This window comes from Mesoplodon bidens (assembly GCF_964165515.1).
Source record: "Mesoplodon bidens genome assembly, chromosome: 7".
Classification (NCBI taxonomy): Eukaryota; Metazoa; Chordata; class Mammalia; order Artiodactyla; family Ziphiidae; genus Mesoplodon; species Mesoplodon bidens.
The window spans coordinates 104,153,584-104,179,732 of record NC_138164.1 but is presented as its reverse complement, the minus strand read 5'-3'; the positions used below and the strand labels follow the sequence as shown (position 1 = coordinate 104,179,732).

The following is a 26,149-nucleotide window of genomic DNA, read 5'->3' as shown; positions in this document are numbered from 1 at the left end:
ATGGGGTCGATCAATTCTAAAGCAATTGGAGAGCAGGAAGCTGAACGTCTTTTACTGGGAAAAGGTAATTGTCTTTTATTGACTTTTTTGAATCTCAAGAAGTTTTCCTGCAGTGGGTGACCATGGAGTTGCCTTAGTGCCAGTTGTTGAAACACAGGAAGGTCTCTCCAAAGGTAGGGTTGAGCTGTATAGAAGAAGTTCAGTTTAGAGTAATGTAGTGACGGCAGAATGGGGCTTAAGGCTATGCCTAGCCCATGACTGTTTTGTTTTAAAAACATTTTTTTGGCCAGTACTAAAAATATCAGACTATTTCACATAAAGATCTGGATTTCCCATTAAAAAAAAAAAAAAAAAAAAAAAAAAAAAAAACCTCTGGCAACGCTGGACCTTGTTCTATGACAATTGGCTAGACCCAAATAGTGATGCTCCCTTCAAATGAGTCATGTGTCTTTCAGTTTGTCACAGTTCCCTCCACCATATGTGTGGTCTTATACCTCTCACATTTCACTTATTACTGTAGTGGACATTTTAGTTTGTAATCCACTAAATAATGGAAATAGCACTGTACTGGTAATAGAAGACTTTAACACCAGTTCTGATGCCAAGATGCTACAGTGGTATTGGGCAAGTCTCTTAAGCTCACCAGACCTTGGTTAATTCATACATGAAAGGGAATATTGTCTCACCATGTCAAAGTGTTTGGGAAAGCTGATTCATTCATTCATCTAAGCATTCAGTTAATGTTTATTGAGTATATACATTACATAGTCAATAATGGAGAAGCAGTGTGACAAAAGCAGATGTGAATCTTATTATTCAGTGGAGGAAACAGGACAGGTAACTACGTAAGGGGGAGAAATACAGGGTGCCCTGAGGACATATTACAAGAACATTTTGTCCAGTCTAGGGTTCAAGAAAGGCCTTCAGGAAGAAGTGAGGTTTAAATTGAGACTTGAAGAATGAGCAGCAATGGGTAAGGGAAAGAGAAGAGTGTCCTGGTTAGAGAGAACAGCACGTACAAAGGCTGGAAGCAAGAGAAAGCAAGGTGTGTTTGAGAAACTTAAAGGATGTGATATAGGCAGAAAAGGACGGAAAGTGAAAAAAAGATCTGGGGGGGCTTCCCTGGTGGCGCAGTGGTTGAGAGTCCGCCTGCCAATGCAGGGGACACGGGTTCGTGCCCCAGTCCGGGAAGATCCCACATGTGGTGGAGCGGCTGGGCCCGTGAGCCATGGCCGCTGAGCCTGCGCGTCTGGAGCCTGTGCTCCGCAATGGGAGAGGCCACAACAGTGAGAGGCCCGCGTACCGCAAAAAAAAAAAAAAAAAAGAAGAGCCGGAGTTAGAGAGATGAACGGAGGCCAGATTATGAGGGGATTTGATGCCAAGAAGTGCTCTGGCCAGTTTAGGACTTTTAGTTTTGACACTTGTCTGCCTCTTTAGCTATTCAAGAAGGAGAAACAGCAAGTAGATGGGTGGACAGATCCCAAGTATCAGCATGAGAGACAGAAAGCAGTTCCCAAAGAGTAAACAAAGAAAACAATTATTAGCTAGTTAATGATGGATCACAGTTGAGTCTGATGCAACTAACTCATCACCGAAATGCATTTATAGCTAGCAAACAGAACACATGATGAAAAGATACTTGTAATAAATCATATTTTAATAGGAAACAAAAACTGCCTGGCTCAGCTCCGTTTGTCTTTTATCTTGACAACTTCACTATGTGTTGTCAATTAACTGAACTGCTGGCAGAAAACATCTGAAAAATTAATTGGCTTCCAAATGGGTTTCCCAGAAACCCATTCTTGTAAACTTGTAATGGTAACTGCAGAAATGTTGCCTGGGTGACATTTAAACATGAAGACAGTAACAGAAAGAAATCATCACCTAGGGCTCTTTTAAAACTTGATCTCTCTATGTTTCTGAAAATCTAGGCTTCACCAACAAATTAGTTGACATTTCCAGGTAATTGAGGACAAAAAGTTCTCTCAATCCAAATACATTGGTTCTTCATATCCTTTGGGGATGAAGAATTGGGACCAGTCTCATCATTGTAATTGCCATTGGGGATGGGAATAGAAAAATCTCTTCTTCTGGGTGGTTATCAGTGTAAAGAATTCCCACCGCTCCCTCTGCCCATTGTTATGGGGATAATGAGCATGTTCACATCCTCCCTCATCTGTGTCAGAGTCCTGGGCCAGAGTTTGTTTTAAATTGGAGCAGAGTATGAGGCAGGTCTTCCCACATAGTCTAAAAATTCCTCTTTAAAAGGATTATCTATATTCTGGCACAGAAGCATGAATAAAAAGAGCAACCATCTCTATTTTTCTGACTATTTCCCTTCATCTGAGGTCTGGCCCACCCAGATTAATTATAAATGATCAAGAGCCACAGACAGGGCTTGGCTGGGTGAACTGTTTACATGGAGTGACCGGAGAGGTCCATAAAATCCTCAGACTAATATCTCTCTCAATAGCTCTCTCTGAGGTTAGATGTCCCATCATTAGAGATTCTTTCTTAAAAATGTTATTTATAGAGGAGTAGTATATTAGAACCAAATTAATCTGTTCAGCAAATATTTATTGAACCCCTACAATGTGCTATATTATATGATAGGTGTAAGGAATGAATAATAAGGCTTATGGTAAGAATCACTATTTATTGAGCTGTTAGTAAGGGATAGGTACTGTGCTTGGTGCTGTATATACAGTGTTTTATTTAATTCCTTGAAACTCCTTGAGAGGTAAGTATTATTGCCTTTATTATGAAGATGAGAACATTGAGATTTCAAAAGATTAATTATCTTGCCCAAAGTCAAAATCACCCATATGGAGTGTGTTGGAGGTGGATTTGAACACAGCTGTCTGACCCCAAAGCCAAAGCCCTCAATCAACATGCTGTCCTTGGGGGAGTCTACAGGTTGGGGGGAGAGGAAGACATGTAAACTGGTATAATGATAGCAAGAGTCATTTGTGCCTACAAATAGTGACATAAAAAATGGCCAGGAGGGCCAAAGAGGGAGTTAAACTAGATGTTTGAGTGAAGGTGATATTTGAGCAGGACTCAATGGGAACTCAGTAGAAGTCTGGAAAATACTCCAGGTGGAGGAAGCTAGAACATGTACAAAGGATGAGAGTGTGGCATACCCAGGGACAGCCAGGAGTTCAACGTGGTGGGAGAAGGTTGGAATGGAGATTGGAAAGACATATTGGAGTAAAATTGTGAAGGATTTCAAATGCTATCCCAGGGAATCTGGATTTCATTCTACCGAATGGTGTCGTAGCTTTATCAAACCAAATGACCTTTTTAATAACAATTTATAATTAAGTACAACTCCTTACCTGTCCTAAAATAAAATGGCACAACATACCTACACATATCCTTTTAAAGCAAAAATCAATATAACATTATTATTATTATTATTATTATTATTATTATTATTATTATTTTGGCTGCACTGTGCAGAATGTGCCTGTTCCCTGACAGGCACAGGGATTGAACCTGTGCCCCCTGCAGTGGAAGCACAAAGTCTTAACCACTGGACTGCCCGGGAAGCCCCGGTATGCACATTTTTCAAGACATACTATTGTACACATAATAGACTATAAAATAGTATAAGCAAACATAACTTTTATGTGTACTGGGAAACCAAAAAATTTGTGTGACTTGCTTTATTATGATATTTGCTTTATTGTGGTAGTCTGGAACCAAACATGAAATATCTCCAAGATATTTCTGTAATATAATTGAACCCCCAGACAAAGCTTAAGAATAATTAAAGGAATACAAAAATATCTAGTACTTAAAATCTAAAATTTGCAAAGTCTGGCATCCAATCAAAATTACCAGGCATGCAAAATTTTAAAAAAGGAGGAAAATATGATCCATAACAAGGAGAAGAACACAATAATACAAGTAGACCTGGAAATAAATAGATGAGAAAATTATTAGATGAGGACCATATAACAGTATTAGAAGTATATATCATACATTCAAGAAAATAAAGGAAGTAGGGGCTTCCCTGGTGGTGCAGTGGTTGAGAGTCTGCCTGCCAATGCAGGGGACACGGGTTCGTGCCCCAGTCCAGGAAGATTCCCACATGCCACGGAGCAGCTGGGCCTGTGAGCCATGGCCGCTGAGCCTGCGCATCCGGAGCCTGTGCTCTGCAGTGGGAGAGGCCACAACAGTGAGAGGCCCACGTACCACAAAAAAAAAAAAAAAAGAAAAGAAAGGAAGCAACAACATGTTAATGTCTTTTTTATAAGACCCAAAACTAACTTTTAGAGGTGAAAATATGCTGTCTGAGATGAAAAATACACTGGATGTTTCTAAGAACAGATTAGCACTGAAGAAGAAAATTTTAAAGTTGAAGATATAGCAATAGAAAATATCCCAAATGAAACATATGGAGAAAAGTGATTGAAAACAAATAAACAGACTATCAGTGAGCTTTGGGACAATTTTAATCAGCTTAGTATACATACAGTGTTGCAGTTACCCCCCCAAAAAAGGAGAGAAAGAGGGAGCCAACAAATGATTGGGAGAGACAATGGCTGAAAAATTTCCAAGTTTGATGAAAACTATAAACCTTCAGATGCAATAAGCTCAGCAAACTCTAAACAAAAGAAACATTAAGAAAACAACATCAAGGCATATCACAGTCAAATTACTCAATGACAAAGAGAAATTCTTGAAAGAAGCTAGAGATTAAAAAAAGGACACATTATATACAGAGAAACAAAGATAAGAATGACAGGTTTACTGAAAACAACGCAAACCAGAAGACAAACAACATCTTAAAATACTGAAAGAAAAAGAAATGTTCACTTAGAGTTCTAAACCCAGTGAAAACATATTTCAAAAACTGAGACAAAATAAAAACATTAAAAAAATACAAAACTGAAAGAATTCATCACCAGCAGACCTATACTACAAGAAATATTAAAGGAATTCTTTCAGACAGAATAAAAATGATACAAGTTGGGAATACAGATTTATGCAAAATATTTAGTAAAGAACACCAGAAATGGTATATCTCAATATTAGATTGAACTCTGATCTTACTCCTCAAAACTGCTCTATTCACAGTCTTTCCTAGCTTAGCTGTTGTCACTCCATCCCTCCAATTTTCAAGCTAAAAACCTGAGTTATCTTTGACTCCATTCTCTTTCCAACATTCCATATCCAACTTATTAGGAAGTTCTCATGGCTCCACCCTCAACATATATCCAGAGCAGAGTCCAACTACTTTTCACCAAATCTACTGCTACCACTGTGGTCCTAACCACCAACGTTGCTGACTTGGATTACTGTAAGTCTCCAGAAAGGTATTCCTAAATCCACCCTTGCTCCCCTACATTCTAGTCTTGATAGAATCATTCTTTTAAAGCATAAGTTATTTCATGTCACTCTTATGCTCAAAACCTTATAACGGCTTTCTGTTTCACTTAGGGTCAAAGCTGAAGTTATTATACAATGGCCTACAGGGCCATACATGATCTACACCATCTGCCCCCACTCCTCTGACCCTGTTTCCTGCTGTTTTTCTTCTCACTCATTATGTTCCAGCTATAGTGGCCTCCTTGTAGTTTCTTGAACACACCAAGTACACTTTGGCTTTAGAAAGCCCAAAGGAAGTCCTCCTGCTAGACCTCCTTCCCCCAGACACTGAGTTGGCTCATGCTCTTACCTTTTTAAAACCTCTGTAAATGTCATCTTCTCCATGATTCTTGCCCTGATCACTCTATTTTATACTGTCTCCTTCCTATTCCACCTGTTCTCCTTCATTTTAAAGGGTACTTCTTATCTTCTAATGCAGCATATAATTTAATTATTTATTATGTTGATTTAATTATTTCTTATGTCTCCCTCATTAGAAGTTAGGGTCCATAAGGGCAAGCATCTTTGCTGTTCTGTTCACTGATGTATCCCAAGCACCTAGATCCATGCCCCTCACACATAGGGTGCTCAATAAGTGTCTACTGACTGTTGAATAAAAGGCCTGCTCTGGGTCTCACAGTTGATGAATGACTGACCTGGATTCTGAGCCTAGTTCTTTCATTATCAAAGCCCATAAACTGTCTCCTTTACTAATGTTGTAATGCTAGCAACATAATACATACTCAGTCTTTTAAAAAATGGAACTCTGTGTTATTCTCCGTTTGCTTTAATACTGCGTTTTAACACATTCAATTAGGAAATTTAAAGAGATATTAATTTGAAAAAGTATTTTGTAAACCACAAAGGTGCCTATGATTGCTAGTCATTATTAATCTCACTTAAGTTAATCATGTACTTACATAAATTTGTTTTTAAGGAAAACTATACTATCCCACCAATTGGGAAGTAGATTAATTTGACATAAATTGAAGGTACATTAAATATACATTAAAATAATACATAGCTGTTAAATTAAAAAATAGTTTATGACCTGCCTAAAACATCTCCTCTCCTCTTCCTGGTATCCTTGCCACAATTTGGGAAATACTCAGATGCTAGAGCACACTATAAATAAACCATGATGGAACATGTACTGTTCTGCATGTGAAATGGTAGTGATTATATAATTATTACTACTGTACTTTTTGTGGTTCATAAAGAAGCCATGTGTCCAACCCTCATTCCATCCAGCTGGTATAGGTGATTATTTCAAAGATGCATCCTAAATTTTGTCTCCAAGAAACACACATTCATATAAATGGAGGAAAATATTAAGATCAAGGGTTAAGCGTATCCTTTGTACATGATGATCGTCCTTGAGAATACATATTTCTAAGGTGAAGTAAGTGATCATATATGATGAAGTCAGTCGCCAATCAAGCCCTTATGAACTACAGTGGGTCCCCAGAGAGTATCTAGCTATATCCATTAAAGGGGGATGTTAAACAGCTGTAACAAAGAGACCCCAAATGCAATGACTCATTTTTCCTTTGGGGTAAGTAGTTGGGCTCTGTCCAGGCCAGAAGTTGTCCAGACTAGCTGAACAGCTCTGGCATCCTCTTGGGTATCCCACTGCCTGCATGTTAGAGGCTGGGTGGGTGTTTTTCTCAGTCTCCAGTTGGAAGGAAAGGAGAAAAGAGAATATGTAGAAGGCACAGCTGTTGTCTTAAGGGCTCCATCACTTCTATTCACATTCCATTGGCAGGAACTTAGTCACATGGATGCCCAACTGCTGGGCAGTCATGTGCTCAGCTAGCTTTCCTACCATAGAAGAAGAGGAGAACATATTCTGATGAACAGCCCACAATCCCAGCCACACTGGCCCCCACACCTCCTTTTAAAGAGGAAGAAGCAAAAGCCCACAGAGGGAAAATGATTCACTTCTATCACTAAGCCAGGTGGGAAATTTCAGTTTTTCAATTACTCATTCAGCCAGCCCAGCACATATTTATTGAATATCTAAGTGCCAGGCATGGTTCTAGGCCCTGGAGATAATAAAATAGACAAGGTCCTTGCACTTAAAGGTTTTACATTATAGTTGGAGGAGGAAGACCATAAACAAGTAAGAAGAGGAAAGAGAACTTAAGATTAGAAAGAAGGCTGATGAGAGAGTGGGAGGGAAGGACAAGGTGTGGTTGGCACCAATCATGTAGGTTATAAATTAATGTCTAGGTCATTATTATATGCCTCTTTCCCTGCTCCAGGTCTTCTGTTATAGTGATCAATAGGCGATTGATGGGAAGGATCACCAATCCTTAAATGCTAGTTCACCAATGTAAGTTCAAAGTGCAGGCAAAGTCCCACTAACCCTTTGCCCTATCAGTTTTCTACCCTTAGATACCAACCAAGATATTTGAATTGACTATGACTGTTAATGGAAACTGGCAGCTTTCTTTCAGGATCAGAATTTTGAATTCCTCCCAAATGAACAGTGCTAGCAAACAACTAGTGACTGTTAGGTGCCTGATGTGACAAGATTTTGATGTCTTAATTTAGTTCCCAGTGGGAGGATACATGTCACACAAGCTGTCTAGTACCACAAAGGGAAAAGTGAGCTGTATATAGAGGCTGTAGGTGAGAGTCTGGGGAAGGGGAACAGTCCTGGCAGAAGAGAAGGGCCCTGCATAATATTTTGGACATCAAAGGAAAGGAGTTAAAGCAAAAGGAAATGCTTATAAAGTTAAAGAGAATTGGTCCCTTATCTCAGAGTATAAGTTCAAGCTCTCTGACTGGTCTGGAGAAGTAATATTTATAAAGGATTGCCTGAAAGGTATGTCATCCACTCAACTTAAAAAAACATAGTTTAGACATTAATTTTTAGGTTTACCTAGACTATAAAAGGTTCGAACAATAATTTTCTGGCCTGTGAAAACTGTTTTTACTGCATTGTGCCCTTGGGTCTTCTCCCAGGAACACTGTCTAAAAAACAGCTTCAAGCCTTACATTATTATTTGCTGCAGGGGTTTTGTTAAGGACAATACCCATGACATTAATCAATGCCTCCAAAAGAACAATTCCCTTCAGGGCTTAGTGCCAGGGGAAGTTTTGCTTGTCTTGAAGATCTGATATGTTTTTTTCTTGTGAATACTGAGAATCATGTGACTGATTTCCTTTTTTTTTTTTTGGCCACCAGGAAGCTCAATGCCAAATTCATGGTTCATTTTGTAACTGAATAGAAACTTAAGTGACCTAATAATATAGTTATTCTATATAATATAGTTCTAATAATATAGTTCCTAACTCTTTGCTCTTAGAGTTGATCTTTTCTAATGTATATTTTCTTTGGTCTAGATTATTATTTACTCCCCCCCATACACACTTCTTTTTTTTTTTTTTTTTTTTTTTTTTTTTTTTTTTTGCGGTACGTGGGCCTCTCACTGCTGTGGCCTCTCCCATTGCAGAGCACAGGCTCTGGATGCGCAGGCTCAGTGGCCATGGCTCACAGGCCCAGCCGCTCCGCAGCATGTGGGATCTTCCCAGACCGGGGCACGAACCCGTGTCCCCTGCATCGGCAGGTGGACTCTCAACCACTGAGCCACCAGGGAAGCCCCACACTTCTTATATGGTATGAGAAAGGGAGTATGAATAAATGAAGAAGGACCTTAATGCACACGAAACTCTCAGTTGATGATATCTTTCTGAGAGTGGCCAAGATGGTGGAGTAGAAGGATCCTAAGATCACCTCTTCTCACGAGCACACAAAAATCACAGCAATCTGCAGAATAACCATCATTGAAAAAGACTGAAACCTATCAGAAAAGATCCTCTATAACTAAAGACATAAAGACAGAACTAAAATGAGACTGGGAGGAGGAATGGACTCGTGATATAATCAAATCTCATACCCCACCCCCACAGGTGCGTGACCCAAAAACTGGAGAACAATTATATTACAGAGTTTCTCCCACAAGAGTGAGAGTTCTCAGACCCACATCAGGCCCCCCAGGCTGGGGGTCCAGCACTGAGAAGAAGAACCCCCAGAGTGTCAAAGGCCAGTGGGGTTTGACTGCAGGAGCTACACAAGATTGGGGGGAAAAGAGATTTCATTCTTAAAGGTCGCACACAAAGTCTCATGGACACAGGCCAAAAGAAGTAATTTGATAGGAGCCTGGGCCATACCTACCTGCTGGTCTTGGAGGGTCTCCTGGGGAGGCAGAGGGCAGCCCTGGGGACATAGACATTGGTAGCAGACATATTGGGGAGCATTCATCTGTGTGAGCTTTTCTGGAGGCTGACATATTGGCACCAAGATCTGGCTCCACCCAATAGCCTGTAGGCTCCAATGCTGGGATTCCTCAGGCCAAAAAACAAACTGGGTGGGGACACAGCCCCACCAATGAGCAGACAGGCTGCCTAAAGACTTCCTGTGCCTAGAGCTACCTCTAGACATGCCCCTGCTCACCAGAGGACTAGGGCCCAGCTCCACCCACCAGTGGGCAGGCACCAGCCCCTTCCACCAGGAAGCCTGTATAAGGCTCCAGACCAGCCTCACCCACCAGGGGAAAGACAGAAGAAGCAAGAAAATTACAGTCCCACAGATTTCAGGCTGAGTTTGTGAACACAGACCAGATACTTACCCTGGGACCCTCGGGTGACAGGAGGGAAGTGTACTGCTGGGATGCATAGGATGTCTTCTACAGAGAGCCACTTCTCCAAGGTCAAGAAACGTCATCAACCTACAACATACATAAAAATACAAATAGCGATTTAGACAAAATGAGGTGACAGAAGAATATGTTTCAAATGAAGGAACAAGATAAAACCCCAGAAGAAGAACTAAGTGATGTGGAGATAGGCAACCTACCTGAGAAAGAGTTCACAGTAATGATTGTAGAGATGATCAAAGAACTCAGGACGAGAGTGGATGAACAGAGCAAGACATTAGAAGTTTTAAACAAAGAATTAGAAAATATAAAGAACAACAAAACAGAATTAAAGAATACAACAACTGAAATGAAAAATACACGAGAAGGAATCAATAGTAGACTAAATGAGGCAGAGGAACAGATCAGTGAGCTGGAAGGCAGAGTAGTGGAAATCACTGCTGCTGAACAGGAAAAAAGAAAAAAAAAATGAAGAGAAATGAGGATAGCTTAAGAGACATCTGGGACAACATCAAGTGAGCTAATATTTGCATTATAGGTCCCAGAAAGAGAAGAGAGAGAGAAAGGGCCTGAGAAAATATTTGAAGAGGTAATAGCTGAAAACTTCCCTAACCTGGGGAAGGAAACAGCCACCCAAGTCCAGGAAGCTTAGTGTCCCATACAGGATTAACCCACAGAGGAATGCACCATGACACATTGTAGTCAAAATGACAAAAATTAAAGATAGAGAATATTAAAAGTGACAAGGGAAAAGCAACAAATAACATAACAAAGGAACTCCCATAAGGCTATCAGCTGATTTTTTTAGCAGAAAGTCTGCAGTCCAGAAGAGAGTGGCATGATATACCTAAAGTGATGAAAGAGAAAAACCTACAACCAAGAATACTCTACCCAGCAAGGATCTTGTTCAGATTTGATGGAGAAATCAAAAGCTTTACAGGTAAGCAAAGCTAAAAGAATTCAACACCACCAAACCAGCTTTACAACAAATGCTAAAGGAACTTCTCTAGGTGGAAAAGAAAATGCCACAACTAGAAACAAGAAAGTTACAAAATGGAAAAGCTCACTGGTAAAGGCAAACATACAATAAAGGTAGGAAATCATCTATGGACAAAGCTAGTAGGGCGGTTACAAGACAAAAGCAGTAAAATCATTTGTATCTACAATAAGTAGTTAAGGGATACACAAAGCAATTAGGATGTAAAATATAATATCAAAAACAGTAATCATGAGGGGAAGAGAGTACAAATGCAGGGTATCTAAAATATAATACTTTTGAAATTAAGAGATCAGCAATTTAAACAAGCACATCTTTCCATATTTGCTTCCAATTTGAGCCTTGCACACACTTTTTTTTTTTTTTTTTGCGGTACGCGGGCCTCTCACTGTTGTGGGCTCTCCCGTTGCGGAGCACAGGCTCCGGACGCGCAGGCCCAGTGGCCATGGCTCATGGGCCCAGACGCTCCACAGCATGTGGGATCTTCCCGGACCGGGGCATGAACCCATGTCCCCTGCATCGACAGGCGGACTCTCAACCACTGCGCCACCAGGGAAGCCCCACACACTTATTTTCACATACTTAAATTCAAAGTCTCATAGATGAAAGATTAGAATAGAGAAAAAGATTAGAAGGGATCTTCTAAAGGGCACATTGACTCATTTTTCTTTCTACTACATTCCTACTACTTTCCACCAGGTGTTTCTCCAGGTTATGCTTAAGCACCTCCATTGATGGTGAACTTACTATCTACCAATGTGATTCATTTCTGGAACATTCTGATCGTGGGGCCTTCTCACTTCACCTTCTGCCCTTTGATCCTACCCTGATGGTCCACACAATAAATGCTCATTCTCATCCATAGCTAGTAGCATTTGAAGTAGGCGATTATATATCCCGGAGACATTTTTTGGGACCAGATCCTTCAAAAATTCTGCAGATGATAAGGTTGAGAGCCCTCATTGGTTGTCCTGGTCACTCTCTTCCAAGCACAAACACTATTCTGCTTGTTTCCTTCTTAAAGTAAGTTGTACAGAACTAACTTGAAACTCTCAGTGTGTCCTTGCCCACCCATTCTAAATACCATAACGCTATACATTCACCCTGAGATCATATTAGCTTTTTGTGGACTCAAATTATCGTACTGACTCACAGCAGACTTCCTGCTAGCCAAGTTCTCTAAATTCTTTCTCTACATGCCAGAGTAAGTTATGTCTTCTCCAATCTGTTTTTGGGCAATTAGTCTTTTAAAATATTAAGTGGACGTTCCTATATTCCTCTCGCTAATTTTCATCTTGGTATGTTTAAACCATACCGTAGAGCTTAGGAAAATTATTCTATGTTTTTGTTCCACTATCCAACATATCTGCTCCCTTTCTTGGCTTTTTCCCACTCACACGTTTGATGGCCTGAGGTAGCATATCACTACTGATGCAGAGATAAAAGTTTTAGGGTGGCAAAGCCAGGAGCCCTGGTGCTTGTTAGCAAAGGGCTTCTTCTAGGTATACACTGTTCTACTTTTAAGACTGCAGTCTGCACCATTATTCACTGTCATTAATCTTGATATTAGCATCCAGAATAAAATGTAGTACATCTATTGAAAACAAATTATGTGTCAGGCATTAAACTAAGAGTTTTACATGCATTTAAATTTATTCCTCACTGAATCTCTGAGACAGAAATGTTATATGGAACAAAACCAAGACATGGTTTGCTAAATTTGTGTGGAAACTGGAAAAGATTTAAGTTCTAATATTGGTGATAATGAACTTAATATTTCATATTCAATGCAAACTGAGACTAAAATAAAATTTATTGGGAATGTCAAAAATAGTGAACTCTCTGGGCTTGAGCCTTCAGACTTCAGGTTCAGTTGGAGAGGAAAGAATAAAATTAAAGATTATATAAATTGCCAGAAGCAAGTCTGAAAAGATGGTTTCAAGAAGGCAAAATGTATTAGAGATTTTACATATTTTTTCATCTCTGAGAGCAGAATCCTCTTTATGATATGTAAGTTAATTTCCCAACTCAGGCTTTTAAAATTTTTTGAAGACAGAAATACATTATCTCCATAAATAAGGGATTGCCTTTAACCAGTCTAACGCTACTCAGCTGGTTTCTGGTGGAGCCAGAATTGGACATCAGCTCTTTTCTCTAATAATGAAGCCCTCATTTCTCCATCTTGCCTAGGAAGCTAATGTGATATGCCTTTTTAAATGCCTTATTGGTGCTTCCCTGGTGGCGCAGTGGTTGAGAGTCTGCTTGCCGATGCAGGGGACACGGGTTCGTGCCCCAGTCCGGGAAGATCCCGCCATGCCGCGGAGCGGCTGGACCCGTGAGCCATGGCTGCTGGGCCTGCGTGTCCAGAGCCTGTGCTCTGCAACGGGAGAGGCCACAACAGTAAGAGGCCTGCGTACCGCAAAAAAAAAAAAAAAAAGCATAACATTTAAAATGCCTTATTGAAGTCCCAAGGCACTACTTTGTGTTTTACTTTTTTCTTAGTTAACATGAGGTCATACCGACATTTCCAGAATCATCTGCGAGTTCACCATTGCCTCTCTTTATGAAGTATTCCATCCAGTTAATCGACCACTGTTTGTTTAGCCAGTGCCCTATGGTTGGCCATTTGGGTTCTTTCCAATTGCTAATTATTATGAATGGTCTTTGAAAACTGGTAAGTGCTAGACAGTTGCAAGGCTTTATCATCATTCTTTTGTTATTGCACTCCCATGATGCAGGCGTTTTCTGTCTTCCTGACCTTTTTGTTTCTAATGGCATTCTTATAAAAGCACCAAAGATCTGAAAACATATGCCTCATTAAATCTTGCAGGGCTGCACTATTAATTTATTTTTCTCTTCAAGGGTGAAAGAGTGGTCCACAAATTCTAGGTCTGCATCTATAATCCTTCACAGAGTAGCTAATCAAATGCCACATTTTTCCTTCCTATCTTTGCTTTGGCTCACTTTCAAGTTAATTCATATCAGTTCTCCTAACCCATCTATAATTTTTTTGAAAGTAAGAAGCCAAGAAAAATATAGATTAAGTCAGTTAATGTTCTAAATTAAATGTCCAGAAACTAAGATATGAAAATATACATATTAAACATAAGGTTTACTTTCCAAGATGCCTCGTTATATAGAATACATATTTATTTTACAAATGTTGGAAAATACAAAAAAAGTAGACGAAAGGGGGGAAAAAAGTTCAGAACTCCATTTTTTCAGTCCCTACGATTATCATCTTGTTGTATTCCCTTTTAGCTTTCTCTTTCTCTGCAGAATTTTTTTACATAGATATTTTGAAAACTTCTAAAAGTTTAATTCATTTGAAAATATTTTTAGGTTGTGTCAAAGGTGGAAAGAGCACTGGCTAGTGTCTGGATTCCTCAAGTGGAATCGTTTCTTAGGGGCAACCTATCTTAATCTCATTTTACCCAAGGACTTTGGGTAAGTCCCATAAACATGTAATTCTTAATGTAAGGTAGTTGCTTGCATCAGAATCTCTTAGGAAGATTCTTAAAAATTTATATTCTTGTATACCACACCAGACTTAATGAATCAGAAACAGAAGTGAGAACTACTGCCCTAATTTCTTTGGGAGTGCTCTTTCTAAATCAGTATGAATGGCAGTAGGGTTTGGGCTGGGTTATCCAGGCTAGGAGTTCTTACCAGAGGGCTCTGTGGCTGGGGAGGGGAACTTCAGGTACCCAAGAATCCTGGGAACTTGTTTGAACGGGTCAGGTGCAGTGGGCATGGTGCAGAACTCTGCCTGGGCTCTGTGATGGCCCATGGCCCTGGAGCCTACTGTTTAAACTGAGTAAGTAAAACATACAGGGGCACAAAGGATAGTCCGTCATTAAGGAAGTTTTTGTCTTTTCACATGTGTGCATTTTTGTGATGAGAATGTCTATAGCTTTAAACTTTTACAGATTTATCCAAGAGATTCTTACCCAGTAAGATGTCTGAGCTTTCACTGATCTATGATCTGTTCCAGAAATCACTCTGTAATGGTCATTCATGGCTGGGAGAAGTATCACGCTGTCCCCCATGATCGTCCACTTCCTCCCACCTTGGCCAGCAAAGGTGTGAGACTATCTTCCCACTTTTTCATTAGTTGTGTGGCCTCAGGCAAATCGCACAGCTCCCTTAGCTTAATTTCCCTCTTGAAAAGCTTAACAGGAGCACAAATATTTTATTTAACACCTACTATTTGTCAGGTGCTGCCCTAAGCCATTTTAACTGATTATCTTACTTCAGTCCACTTGACAACCCTATGAAAGAGGCACTATTATTATCCCCCCTTTTAGGAATGAGCAAACAGGCACATAGAGGTCAAGTACCTTGTCCATGATCACACAGCTAGTAGATAATACAGTTGTGACTCAAAACCACATTGGCTGCCTCTAGAGCCTATGCTAATACTACTAAGAGTACTATTAGTAATAATATTAATTCTAATAATAATACTTTCATTAATTAATAATACTAATTAATGCTAACAGCACTATACTGTTATTACTAATAGTACTACCTGCAGCACAGGATAATGGAATTGAAAGCATGCATTAGCTGGGTGACCTAACTAAGGGAATTACTTAACTTCCCGGAGCCTCTATTTTTTCATTTGTCAACTGGGGATAATAAATAGCATCTGCTTCCTAGGGCTGCTGAGAGGACTAAATGGACTAATGGCTTGCAGAGCACTAGCCTGCCACTTAGCATTACCTGATAGACCTTTTTTGTGTGTCAACTATATATAGCATAAAATTTACCATTATAACCATTTTGAAATGTACAGTTCAGTGACATTAAGTACATTCACATTGTTGTGCATTTACTGAACAGACTTTAAGTTCGTTTTTGTTTTCTCGACGCTGTAGACTGCTTAACACAAAATCTGGCACCCTGCAAGGCTGAGTAACTCTCAGCTCTTTCCCTCCCCTCACTCATGGCTTTCTACTACCTCAGCCTTCAAAAACTATGATGCTGAGAGATTTCAGTTAGTATTCTTTTGTGCAGTGGGAGAGGCAGGAACACCATAAGTGACCTTGGGCACATGACTTAACCTCTCTCTGCCTCAGTTTCTTTGTCTGCAAAATGGGGATTGGAGCAGCATCTACTAAATAGGGTTGTCATAGAGGATACGGTGGTCATGAAGCTCCCAGAATAGCTCTAGCCCTGTTAAATGCTCAGTAAACGCTAGAGACAACTCTTGCTATTTTCTTGTTGCTGTTGCTCCTGGGAAGAGAACGCTTGCATGGGGGCAGGGGAACTGGAGGCTGGCTGCGGCTCCAGATGTCTGCTTGTCCTTGTTCCCTCCCTGACACCCTGACAGTGGGCGCTCAGGAGAAACAGGACAGTGGCATGGAGGAGGAGTGAGGCCTTCGGTAGCCCATGGAACTTTTTGTTCCATAAAAAGCATCGACTAGGCTGCCATAGTGGCCTCGGTATTTTGTATCTCTTCAGCTTCTATTTCAAGTACAGAGTTGGCGTGGGAATGTTTTCCTTATTTCAATGTTTTCCTTATTTCCTTAAGTAGTTGTTCGGTAACAGCTGTTTTTAAAGATAATCTTTGAGGCACTGAGATTCTGCTGAAAAAACAAATTCCTTGAATTCAAAATAGTCTTCCCTATTTTTTCCACCCAATCTTATTTTCTTTTCTTTTTTTTTGAGGTACGTGGGCTTCTCACTGTCGTGGCCTCTCCCTTTGCGGGGACCCCAGGCTCCAGACGCGTAGGCCCAGTGGCCATGGCTCACAGACCCAACCGCTCCGCGGCACGTGGGATCTTCCCGGACCGGGGCACGAACCCGTGTCTCCTGCATCGGCAGGCAGACTCTCAACCACTGCGCCACCAGGGAAGCCCCTCCCGATCTTTTTTTTCTCCATGCCTTTACTCATGCTTCTCCTAGAGTTCTCGTGTCTGCCCTACACCTGCTCTTCTGCTCCCATCAAAATCGTCCTTTTTGTCTTGCCGCCACTTCTCTCCCGAAGCTTTCTCTGGTTCCCTCAACCAAAGTAAATCTCATTCTGTGGGTTTGGTGTTGCACTCTGACTTGAGTGTTGGTTAGTTTTAAGGATGTCTCTTCGCACCTTGATCATAGGTTTTGGATGACTCTAAAGCCTTGCTTGATTCATGGTCACTTCCTCACTGTCAATAAGTAGAAAACTACAGTGAATCTTTGTCTTTGCCAGTTCAACATCCAAACACCCTGCTAGTTTGGTGGCGGGGATTCTAAATAGGAAGGTGGAGGGTCCCACCTCTTGCAGTAGAACCCAGATGAGGGATGAAGAAATCCATGTTCCTTGTCCCTTGACTGACAGAACACAGGCAAGACCTTGGTTAGTGTTAACATTACTCATTTCTGCCCAAGGCTGATTCTCCAGCTTCCCTTTCAGCTTTGAAAACTACCAGAGACTCTCCAGAAAATTCTTTTTCTGTTTAAGTTGATTAATCCTGGTTGCTGTTATCTGCAACCAATAATTCTTACTAGGATAACATCAGGAATGTAATGAGAACTTCAGAGACGTTTATAAACTTCAGTTTGCTGAAATGCCATATGATGATGATCTGTTGTTCGTGTCTCCGGAGCATTCTGGTACTCCTTCTGGTATTAGCAGTCTGATTTTCCTTTTCCACACCATCCATCTCCATTCTCAGTCCATGTGGTTCAAATGGAGTTGATGGCAGTCATGGCTTCAGAGTGGGCATGTCAGGCCAAAGCACTGCATCCCTCTGGCTACTGTGATTGGTTCATGGATGAACATGTGACCTCATTCTGGCCAATGAGATTCAGTCCCAGGACTTTTGCTAGAACTATTGAGAAAGAGATGTGTTTTTTTGCTGCAGCTGCTAAGCTAGTAGCATCTAAGGCTGGAGTTCCCAGGGGCCACCATGAGAGCTTGTGAGGGTGAGTCAATATGGAGGAAAGCAAAGCTGAGAGGTGAAGAGAAAGAAATACCTGAAGACATTCCTTGAGGACCTGGATTGAATTGTGCCTGAGTTGTAATAATAACATGTATTAAATTCTATATACCAGGCACTGGTGTAAGCATTTCACATGTTGTATTAGTTTCCTAGGACTGCCATAACAAAGTACTATAATCTGGGAAGTTTAAAACAACAGAAATGTATAGTCTCATAGTTCTGGAGGCTAGAAGTTCAGGTTTAAGGTGTTGACAGGGCCGTGCTCCCTGTTATGGCCTGAATTGTGTCCCCCCCACTGCCCCCCAACACCTCTCAAATTGATATATTGAAGCCCTAACCTCCAATGTGACTATGTTTGGACCTATAAAGAAGTAATTAAGGTTAAATATGGTCATAGGGTTGGGCTCTGATTTGATAGGATTAGTGTCCTTATAAGAAGAGACACCAGAGAGCTTTCTCTCTCTCCACCATGTGAAGGACAGCGAGTCTGGGCCAACCATAAGCCAGGAAAAGAGTTCTCACCAGTCACAGATCCTGCTGAATCTTTTTTTCTATTTTCTATTTTGTTAATTTTTATTTTATATTGGAGTGTAGTTGATTAACAATGTTGTGTTAGTTTCAGGTGTACAGCGGAGTGATTCAGTCATACATATACATATATCTATTCTTTTTCAAATTCTTTTCCCATTTAGGTTATTATCAAGGATCTGCTGAATCCTGATCTGGAACTTCTAACCTCCAGAACTGGGAGAAAATACATTTTTAATGTTTAGCTGCTCAGTCTATGGTATTTTGTTATGGTGGCCCAAGCAAACTAATACACTCCCTCTAAAACCTATAACGGAGAATCCTTCCTTGCTTCTTTCTTACAGCTTGTGGTTGCCCCAGTATTCCTTGGCTTGCAGCTACCATACTTCAATCTTCATCTCTGTCCTCACATGGCATTCTCCCCTTGTGTCTGTGTCTCTTCTCCCCTTCTTATAAGTATAGCAGCTATATTGGATTAAGGCTCACTGTACTCCAGTATGACCTTGTCTTAACTAATTACATTTGCAAAGATTTAATTTCAGAAAAGGTCACACTCTAAGGTACTGAGGACACCAACAGATCTTTTTAGAGACACAATTCAACACATAACACATGTATCGACTTAATTCCCACAGAATATTTATGAACTGGGTATCGTTATTATCATCACACCCTCACTCCGATGAGGGAAGAAAGGCCCAGAGAAGCTAAGTAACACGCTCAAAGTTCTACAGTGAGTAAGAATTTGGGTATGGATCTGAACTCAGATGATGTTGTGACAAAGCCTGCAACTTTAGCCACTGTGTAAACCTGCCTGGATTTAGTTCAGGGACAGGATCCAATAAATTCTTTAATTTGCTTAGATAGTTTGAGTTGGGTTTATGTCCCTTTTAACGATCCCCTCCTTCTATCATTGGCTTCATTCTTTCCTGTGACTGACAGCTCAGCCACAGGACTTCATTCAGACCTGCCCCTTGAGGTCTACCCCAGGCTCCAGAATTATCTTTTCCTCTTTCTTTCCCCTCCTTCATCCCCATTAGTACTCTTCTGTGCATCAGATGCTAGCCCTCAGCTGGGTTAGGAGGAAGCCAAGGGTGTAAATCAATACAGAGTGAGGTGTGATTTATAGATTGTAATTTTCCTACAGGCTTTTAGCTTTTATAAGTAGGTTGTTAACCCGTTGACTATCTGTCTGTCAGAAGTACAGATATTAAGGTAAAGAGATGGAGTTCTTCAGGCCAAATGGAGGAGAACTTTAGGGGCAGGCCCTCTCTTCATTCCTGTAACAATTCCAAACAGATGACATGTGTGGGAGTTCAATGTCTGAATCCTCCTTTGGGGGTATATTTATTGATCTGTTCTGGAGAGTAGGGATGTTAATGTAGCTTTAGAGTCTTGTACTTATGAAGATTGCTGCTTTAACTGATTCAAGATCTTGTCTTTTTCAAGGAAAACCTCTTCCCCCGGAATTACCTCTGCCTTGTATCAACATTTTAAACCTTACCTATAATTCAAACATGATGCAAATGCCTTATACATAGAGGATTCTTAGCTAACTCCTTTTAGAATAAATTTCTCCTCAACCAGCATCTATCATTACAGTTGATCAGCACTGTTTTTTTTTTTTTTTTTTTTTGAAAAGAAAGAGAGTTAGATGTTTTTCCATTTTTCTCCTGAAAACTCAGCTACTGGAGACAAGGGGTGAGTCTGAGTCTTACCCCTTCTTAACTTCTTAATCTTCTTAACTGAAGGTGGTCTGACACATTGGTTAAGGGCCTCAGCTTTGTAGTCAGAGGTACTTAGATCAGAATTTCCACTGTGATATTTATTCATCCTAGTGCCTTAGGAAGATGAACTAAACTGGCATTTTCAGTCATAACATGGATATTATACCATACTGCAGAGCTAATGTAAGGATTAAATGGTGAGTTGATTTTAAAGCTCTTAATTCAAGTTTAACACATCATAAAGTTCAAAAAATGGTATTATTTTTTATTTTTATCTTTTCGTTTTTTGGTGTTTTTTTTGCGGTATGCGGGTCTCTCTCTGTTGTGGCCTCTCCCGTTGCGGAGCACAGGGTCCGGATGCGCAGGCTCAGCGGCCATGGCTCACTGGCCCAGCCGCTCCACGACATGTGGGATCTTCCCGGACTGGGGCACGAACCCGTGTCCCCTGCATCGGCAGGCGGACTCTCAACCACTGCGTCACCAGGGAAGCCCATTTATTTTTATCTTTTCATTCATCTCTCAACACTAGGGAGTGACTTGCATGCAGTTTAGTGTTCAGAAAATGTGTGAATTTTATTAGTTTGAATACAAAATTTCCAGGCCAGAACATTGAATTTCTAGGTAAATGTGCCCAGAAGGAGAGGTTATATCAAGTTCAATTTCCATGAATGGGCCTTTATTTCCCAGTGGCCCTGTAAGTTGAGATAAGGCATAGTCTTCTTAGTGGGTTTAATAGTTACAGCAGGACTGACAATGGCCATTTTGGTTTATCTAAAACCCCTTTGCTCTCTGGAATTGCTAATTGCAACTTGAAATTTAGGAAGTTCTTCACTTGCTTCTCTACTCATAGGGCAGCTGCTCTTTTTCTGTCCTGTTTGTTTGGATTCACTAAATTAGAGATGAGTGGGAAATCCCAGCAGGGGCACTGGGAAAGCTTATTTCATGGCATTCTGAATATTTCACAAGAACTCAGTCAGAATGGGAGTCTTGGGCAGACTCCTGCAAACAGGGATGGGGTGTTTTCCACCCTGGGTTGGGTAAGTCTCCGTCTTGAAAGCATGGGGGTCCTGAAATGAGACCTGAGTTCTGGCTTTGATGTGTACTAGCTGCCAATTTTGTAATTTGGGAGAAATTACTAAGCCTCCTGGTAACTCAGTTTCCTCATTCATTCACTTATTCATTTAAGCTCTTATTGTGCAATGGACACTGTTCTAGGCTCCAGAGAGATGATAATAAAGGAAACAGATAAGAATCCCTGTCTACATCAAGCTCATGGCTTAATACAACTGAAATATATCGGAAGTTATAGTAATTTTCCTCCTGTTAAGGAGGAAAATATAAAGCTAACACAGGGGATAGGAAATGTGCATGTGGGAGGGTGGATTTTAGATAGGGCGTTCAGGGCAAGCCTCAATGAGAAGTCAACATTTGAGATGTTTGAGTAAAGATCTGGAGGAAGTGAAGGAATGGGGATGGCCAAAATATGGGAGAAGATAATTCCAGGCAGAGGGAATATACCCAGAGCAAGGATACGGAGGCAGAAGCAAGTTTGTCATATTAGAGAAACAGCAAGGAGGCCAGCATGGCTGAAGCAGAGTGAGGGAGTAGTGGGTGCTGGGGTCAGAGAGGTGATGGGTCAGCCTTGGAGAGCTCTGGAGCACGTGGTAGAAAGCTTGGATTAGAACCCCTTGAAGGATTTTAAGCAGAGGGACTGACTTATGCTTTAACACATGATCCTCTGGATACTGTGCGGCAAACAGCTTGTAGGACATATACAGAAGTAGGGAGACGAGGTAGAAGAGTATTGCAATGATACAGGGGGATAGTTGATGGCAGCTTGGCTCAGATCAGTGTCATAGCAGTGGAAATAGTAAGAAGAATAGAATTCTGGATATAGCTTGAAGATACAGACAAAAGACGAGGCTGTATCTGAGAGGATTTGTTGACAGATTGGTTGTGGGAAAAGGTAGGAATTAAGGATGACTCTAGTGTGTTTGACCTGAGCAACTGAAAGGATGAATTTACCCTTAAATGGTACGGAAAATACTGTGGGATGAGCAGGTTTTATGGGGGAAAATCTGGGGATTTGTAATAGATACATTAAATTTAAGGTATTTAGTAGGCACTCAAGTAGAGATATACAGTGGTCTACTGGGTATAAGAATCTAGACTAAAGGGGAGGGGTTCTTGTTAGATATATGAAAGTTACAGGCATCTAAATGATATTAAAGCCCTGAGCATATAGGGATAAAAATAGAGGTTCAAGGACAGAGCCCTAGGACTTGCCTTCATTTAGAGGTCTGGGACATATGGAGGAGCCAGCAAATCAGGCTGAGACATGGCAGCTAGAGAGGTCAGAAGAAAACCAGGCAAGTGTAAAGTCCTAGAGCCCAAGTGGGAAAGTGCTTGAGGGATAAGATTATCATCAACTGCATTAAGTTGTTAATGAAAGATGAAATAAGATCAGGACTGAGGATTGACCAGTGGAATTAGCTATGTGGAAGTTATTGGTGACCTTGATATAGGCAGTTTTGACAAAAGCCTCGTTGGAGAGAAAATGGAAGGAAAAAATTTAAACACAGTGAGTTTAGACAACCCTTTCAATGAGTTTTGTTCTAAAGAGAAGAAAAGGAATGGAAAGGAAAGGGTTTTTTTTTGGGGGGGGTGGTTGTAATACTAATATTGGGAGAAAGAATAACATATCTGTATGCTAATGGGAATGATCCAATAGAAAGGGGGAAGCTGAAGATGCAAGAAAGAGAAGGGAAAATTGGAAGAGCAATGTCCTTGACTAGGTAAAAGGAGATGTGATTTGGTATACAAATCGAGGGGTTGATCTTACATAGGATCATGAGTGTGACAGGGATGGCAGAAGTATTAGGGGCCCAGAATCAGGCAGGTGGGTAGATGTGGTGAAGGAAAGTTGTGGAAGTTCTTTTTCATTTTCTATGTGAAATGATCAAATTCATTAGCTATGAGTAAGGATGAAGCAGCAGTGTTAGAGGTTTAAGGAGAGAAGAGAGGGGATGAAATAGTTGTCCAAGAGAGTAGATAGGCTAAGGAAATATAGTATGGTTGCCAGACAGCAATTGGAGCTTTGAGAATAAGGAGAGAGTAAAGTGGTACCAGCCAGCATGGGAGCATGTCCTTCTACAGGCTGAATGGATACCAATGCAGAGAAGCCAGTGAGTTGGACTGAATTAGAACTTTGATTTAGCCAAGTAAATATGACAAAGCAAGAGAGAGACAATGGAATTGAAGGTGTATGCAAGAGGATGATGATGATGATTGATCATGGAAGATAAGGAGAAAACGAGATATGAGGGGCAGTGAAAAAGTAGCAGAATACATAAAGTTTCGGGTGCAGTCAAAGAACTGTTGAGGTTGGGGCTCAGAAGGTAGTTAGAGATTGAAGTGTTTGAATTAGTGGTTAGGCAAGGGTTGCAAATATTGATAAACAGGCCTACACTGTTGGTGGGAATGTAAATTGGTGCAGCCACTATGCAAAACGGTATGGAGTTTCCTCAAAACACTAAAAATATAGTTGCCATATGATCCAGCAATCCCACTCCTGGGCATATATCTGGAAAAAACTAGTCAAAAAGATACATGCACCCCTATGTTCAGAGCAGCACAATTCACAATAGCCAAGACATGGAAACAATCTAAATGTCCATTGACAGACAAATGGATAAAGAAGATGTGGTACATATATACAATGGAATACTACTCAGCCATAAAAAAGAATGAAATAATGCCCTTTGCAGCAACATGGATGGATCTAGAGATTATCATACTAAGTGAAGTAAGCCAGAAAGAGAAAGACAAATACCATATGATATCACTTATATGTGGAATCTAAAATATGACACAAATGAACTTATCTATGAAACAGAAACAGACTCACAGACATAGAGAACAGACTTGTGGTTACCAAGGGGGAGGGGAGGGTGGGGAAATGATGGATTGGAAGTTTGGGGTTAGAAGATGAAAACTGTTACATATAGAATGGATAAACAACAAGGTCCTACTGTATAGCAGAGGGAATTATATTCAATATCCTGTGATAAACGATAATGGAAAAGAATGTGGAAAAGAATGTATATATGTGTATAACTGGATCGCTTTGCTGTACAGCAGAAATTAACACAATACTGTAAATCAACTATACTTTAATAAAATAAATTTTAGATTCACCACATCTTCCAGGAATGAGCCACAGTGGGAACGGAAGTTTGTAGGTGGATCTGGTCAAGTAAGCGAGCGGATAATGCACCTCCTCGGGGACAGAGTGAAGCTGAGGTGTCCTGTCACCTATGTTGACCAGTCAGGTGACAACATCATGATAGAGACGTTGAATCATCAACTTTATGAGTGCCGATACGTAATTAGTGCCGTCCCTCCAACTTTGACTGCCAAGATACACTTCAGACCAGAGCTTCCTTCAGAGAGAAACCAGTTAATTCAGCGTCTTCCAATGGGGGCTATCATTAAGTGCATGATGTATTACAAGGAGGCCTTTTGGAAGAAAAAGGATTACTGTGGCTGTATGATCATCGAAGATGAGGAAGCTCCGATTTCAATTACCCTGGATGACACCAAACCAGATGGATCGCTGCCCGCCATCATGGGCTTCATCCTTGCTCGAAAAGCTGACCGCCTTGCTAAAGTCCATAAAGAACTAAGGAAGAGGAAAATCTGTGAGCTGTACGCCAAAGTGCTAGGATCCCAAGAAGCTTTACAACCAGTGCACTATGAAGAGAAGAACTGGTGTGAGGAGCAGTACTCCGGGGGCTGCTACACGGCCTACTTCCCCCCAGGGATCATGACTCAGTACGGAAGGGTGATCCGCCAGCCCGCAGGCAGGATTTACTTTGCTGGCACGGAGACGGCCACACAGTGGAGCGGTTACATGGAAGGAGCAGTAGAGGCCGGAGAACGGGCAGCTAGAGAGGTCTTGAATGCTTTGGGGAAGGTGGCAAAGAAAGACATATGGGTCCAAGAACCTGAATCAGAGGATGTTCCAGCTGTAGAAATCACCCACACCTTCTGGGAGAGGAACCTGCCTTCCGTGACAGGCCTGCTGAAGATCATCGGATTTTCCACATCAATAACTGCCCTGTGGTTTGCGGTGTGCAAATTCAGGCTGCTGACCCGATGCTGAAGTTTCAGCTTCATGCTTTCTGCTTACTCTTTCCCAGCATCATCAAAAGCAAAATGTTGACAAATTGAAAGGCTGTGTCATCGGATCATCTTTAAGTGCACTGATTTAACCCCTCAGTTTAATCTCAGTGTATCACCTCCTTAATTTCCGTAAGATCAAACTCCATCTTGTGATTTGTCTGTACCAGCTCGTATTGATTGGTAGAAGATAACCTTGTGATCAATTTCTTAATTTCAAGAAGTTAAAGTTGACATGCTCATAAGAAACAGTTTCTGTGTCCTGTTTTTCTCCCCTTTAACACAAAACGTCTGATGAACGCAGAAATGAAGCATTTAACTTTCTCCCTGTAGAGGCCGAGTAGGTTAAGGCCTAGCCTGTGACTGTCCTTTGAAGTCCTTAGCAAAGGGTGAAGTGTAGGCCCAGACCCCAGAGACTCACAGCTTCCTGGGGTGAGCAGCTCCCACTTTGGATGAGGGAAAGCAGTGGAGGTAGGATTCAGGCCCTCAGACCAGTGAGGGGACAACATCTTGTGGGCGGCTGCCTCAGGAATCTCCTGACCACTTCTAATTCCTGTGAAGTTTCCAGACATCTAGCCTTCGTGCTGGTTTGTTTGTATTTGTCCTCTTTTTCTTCTTAAAGAGGACAGTGTTTACCAAGGTAGAATGCATAAACTGACTTGCTGTGACTTGTCTGTAGCTCCCCAGGTGAGCAGACTCAAATAGTGGCAAGAGTGTCCCCCAGGAGGCCTCCCTGACTCGCTCTGCGTG

At 41.1% G+C, this 26,149-nt stretch overlaps 1 protein-coding gene across 1 annotated transcript; it reads left to right on the top strand.

Annotated features, from left to right (window-relative positions):
* LOC308620833 (amine oxidase [flavin-containing] A-like) lies at window positions 1-25,929 on the top strand (the record flags this gene model as incomplete). The annotated part of the gene is made up of 4 exons (XM_081240725.1): window positions 1-64; window positions 521-624; window positions 1,438-1,520; window positions 24,410-25,929. 4 exons carry the CDS (start codon window positions 1-3, stop codon window positions 25,380-25,382), a joined length of 1,224 nt encoding a protein of 407 aa, XP_081096851.1. The 3' UTR covers window positions 25,383-25,929.
* Between the last annotated feature and the right edge of the window lie 220 nt (window positions 25,930-26,149).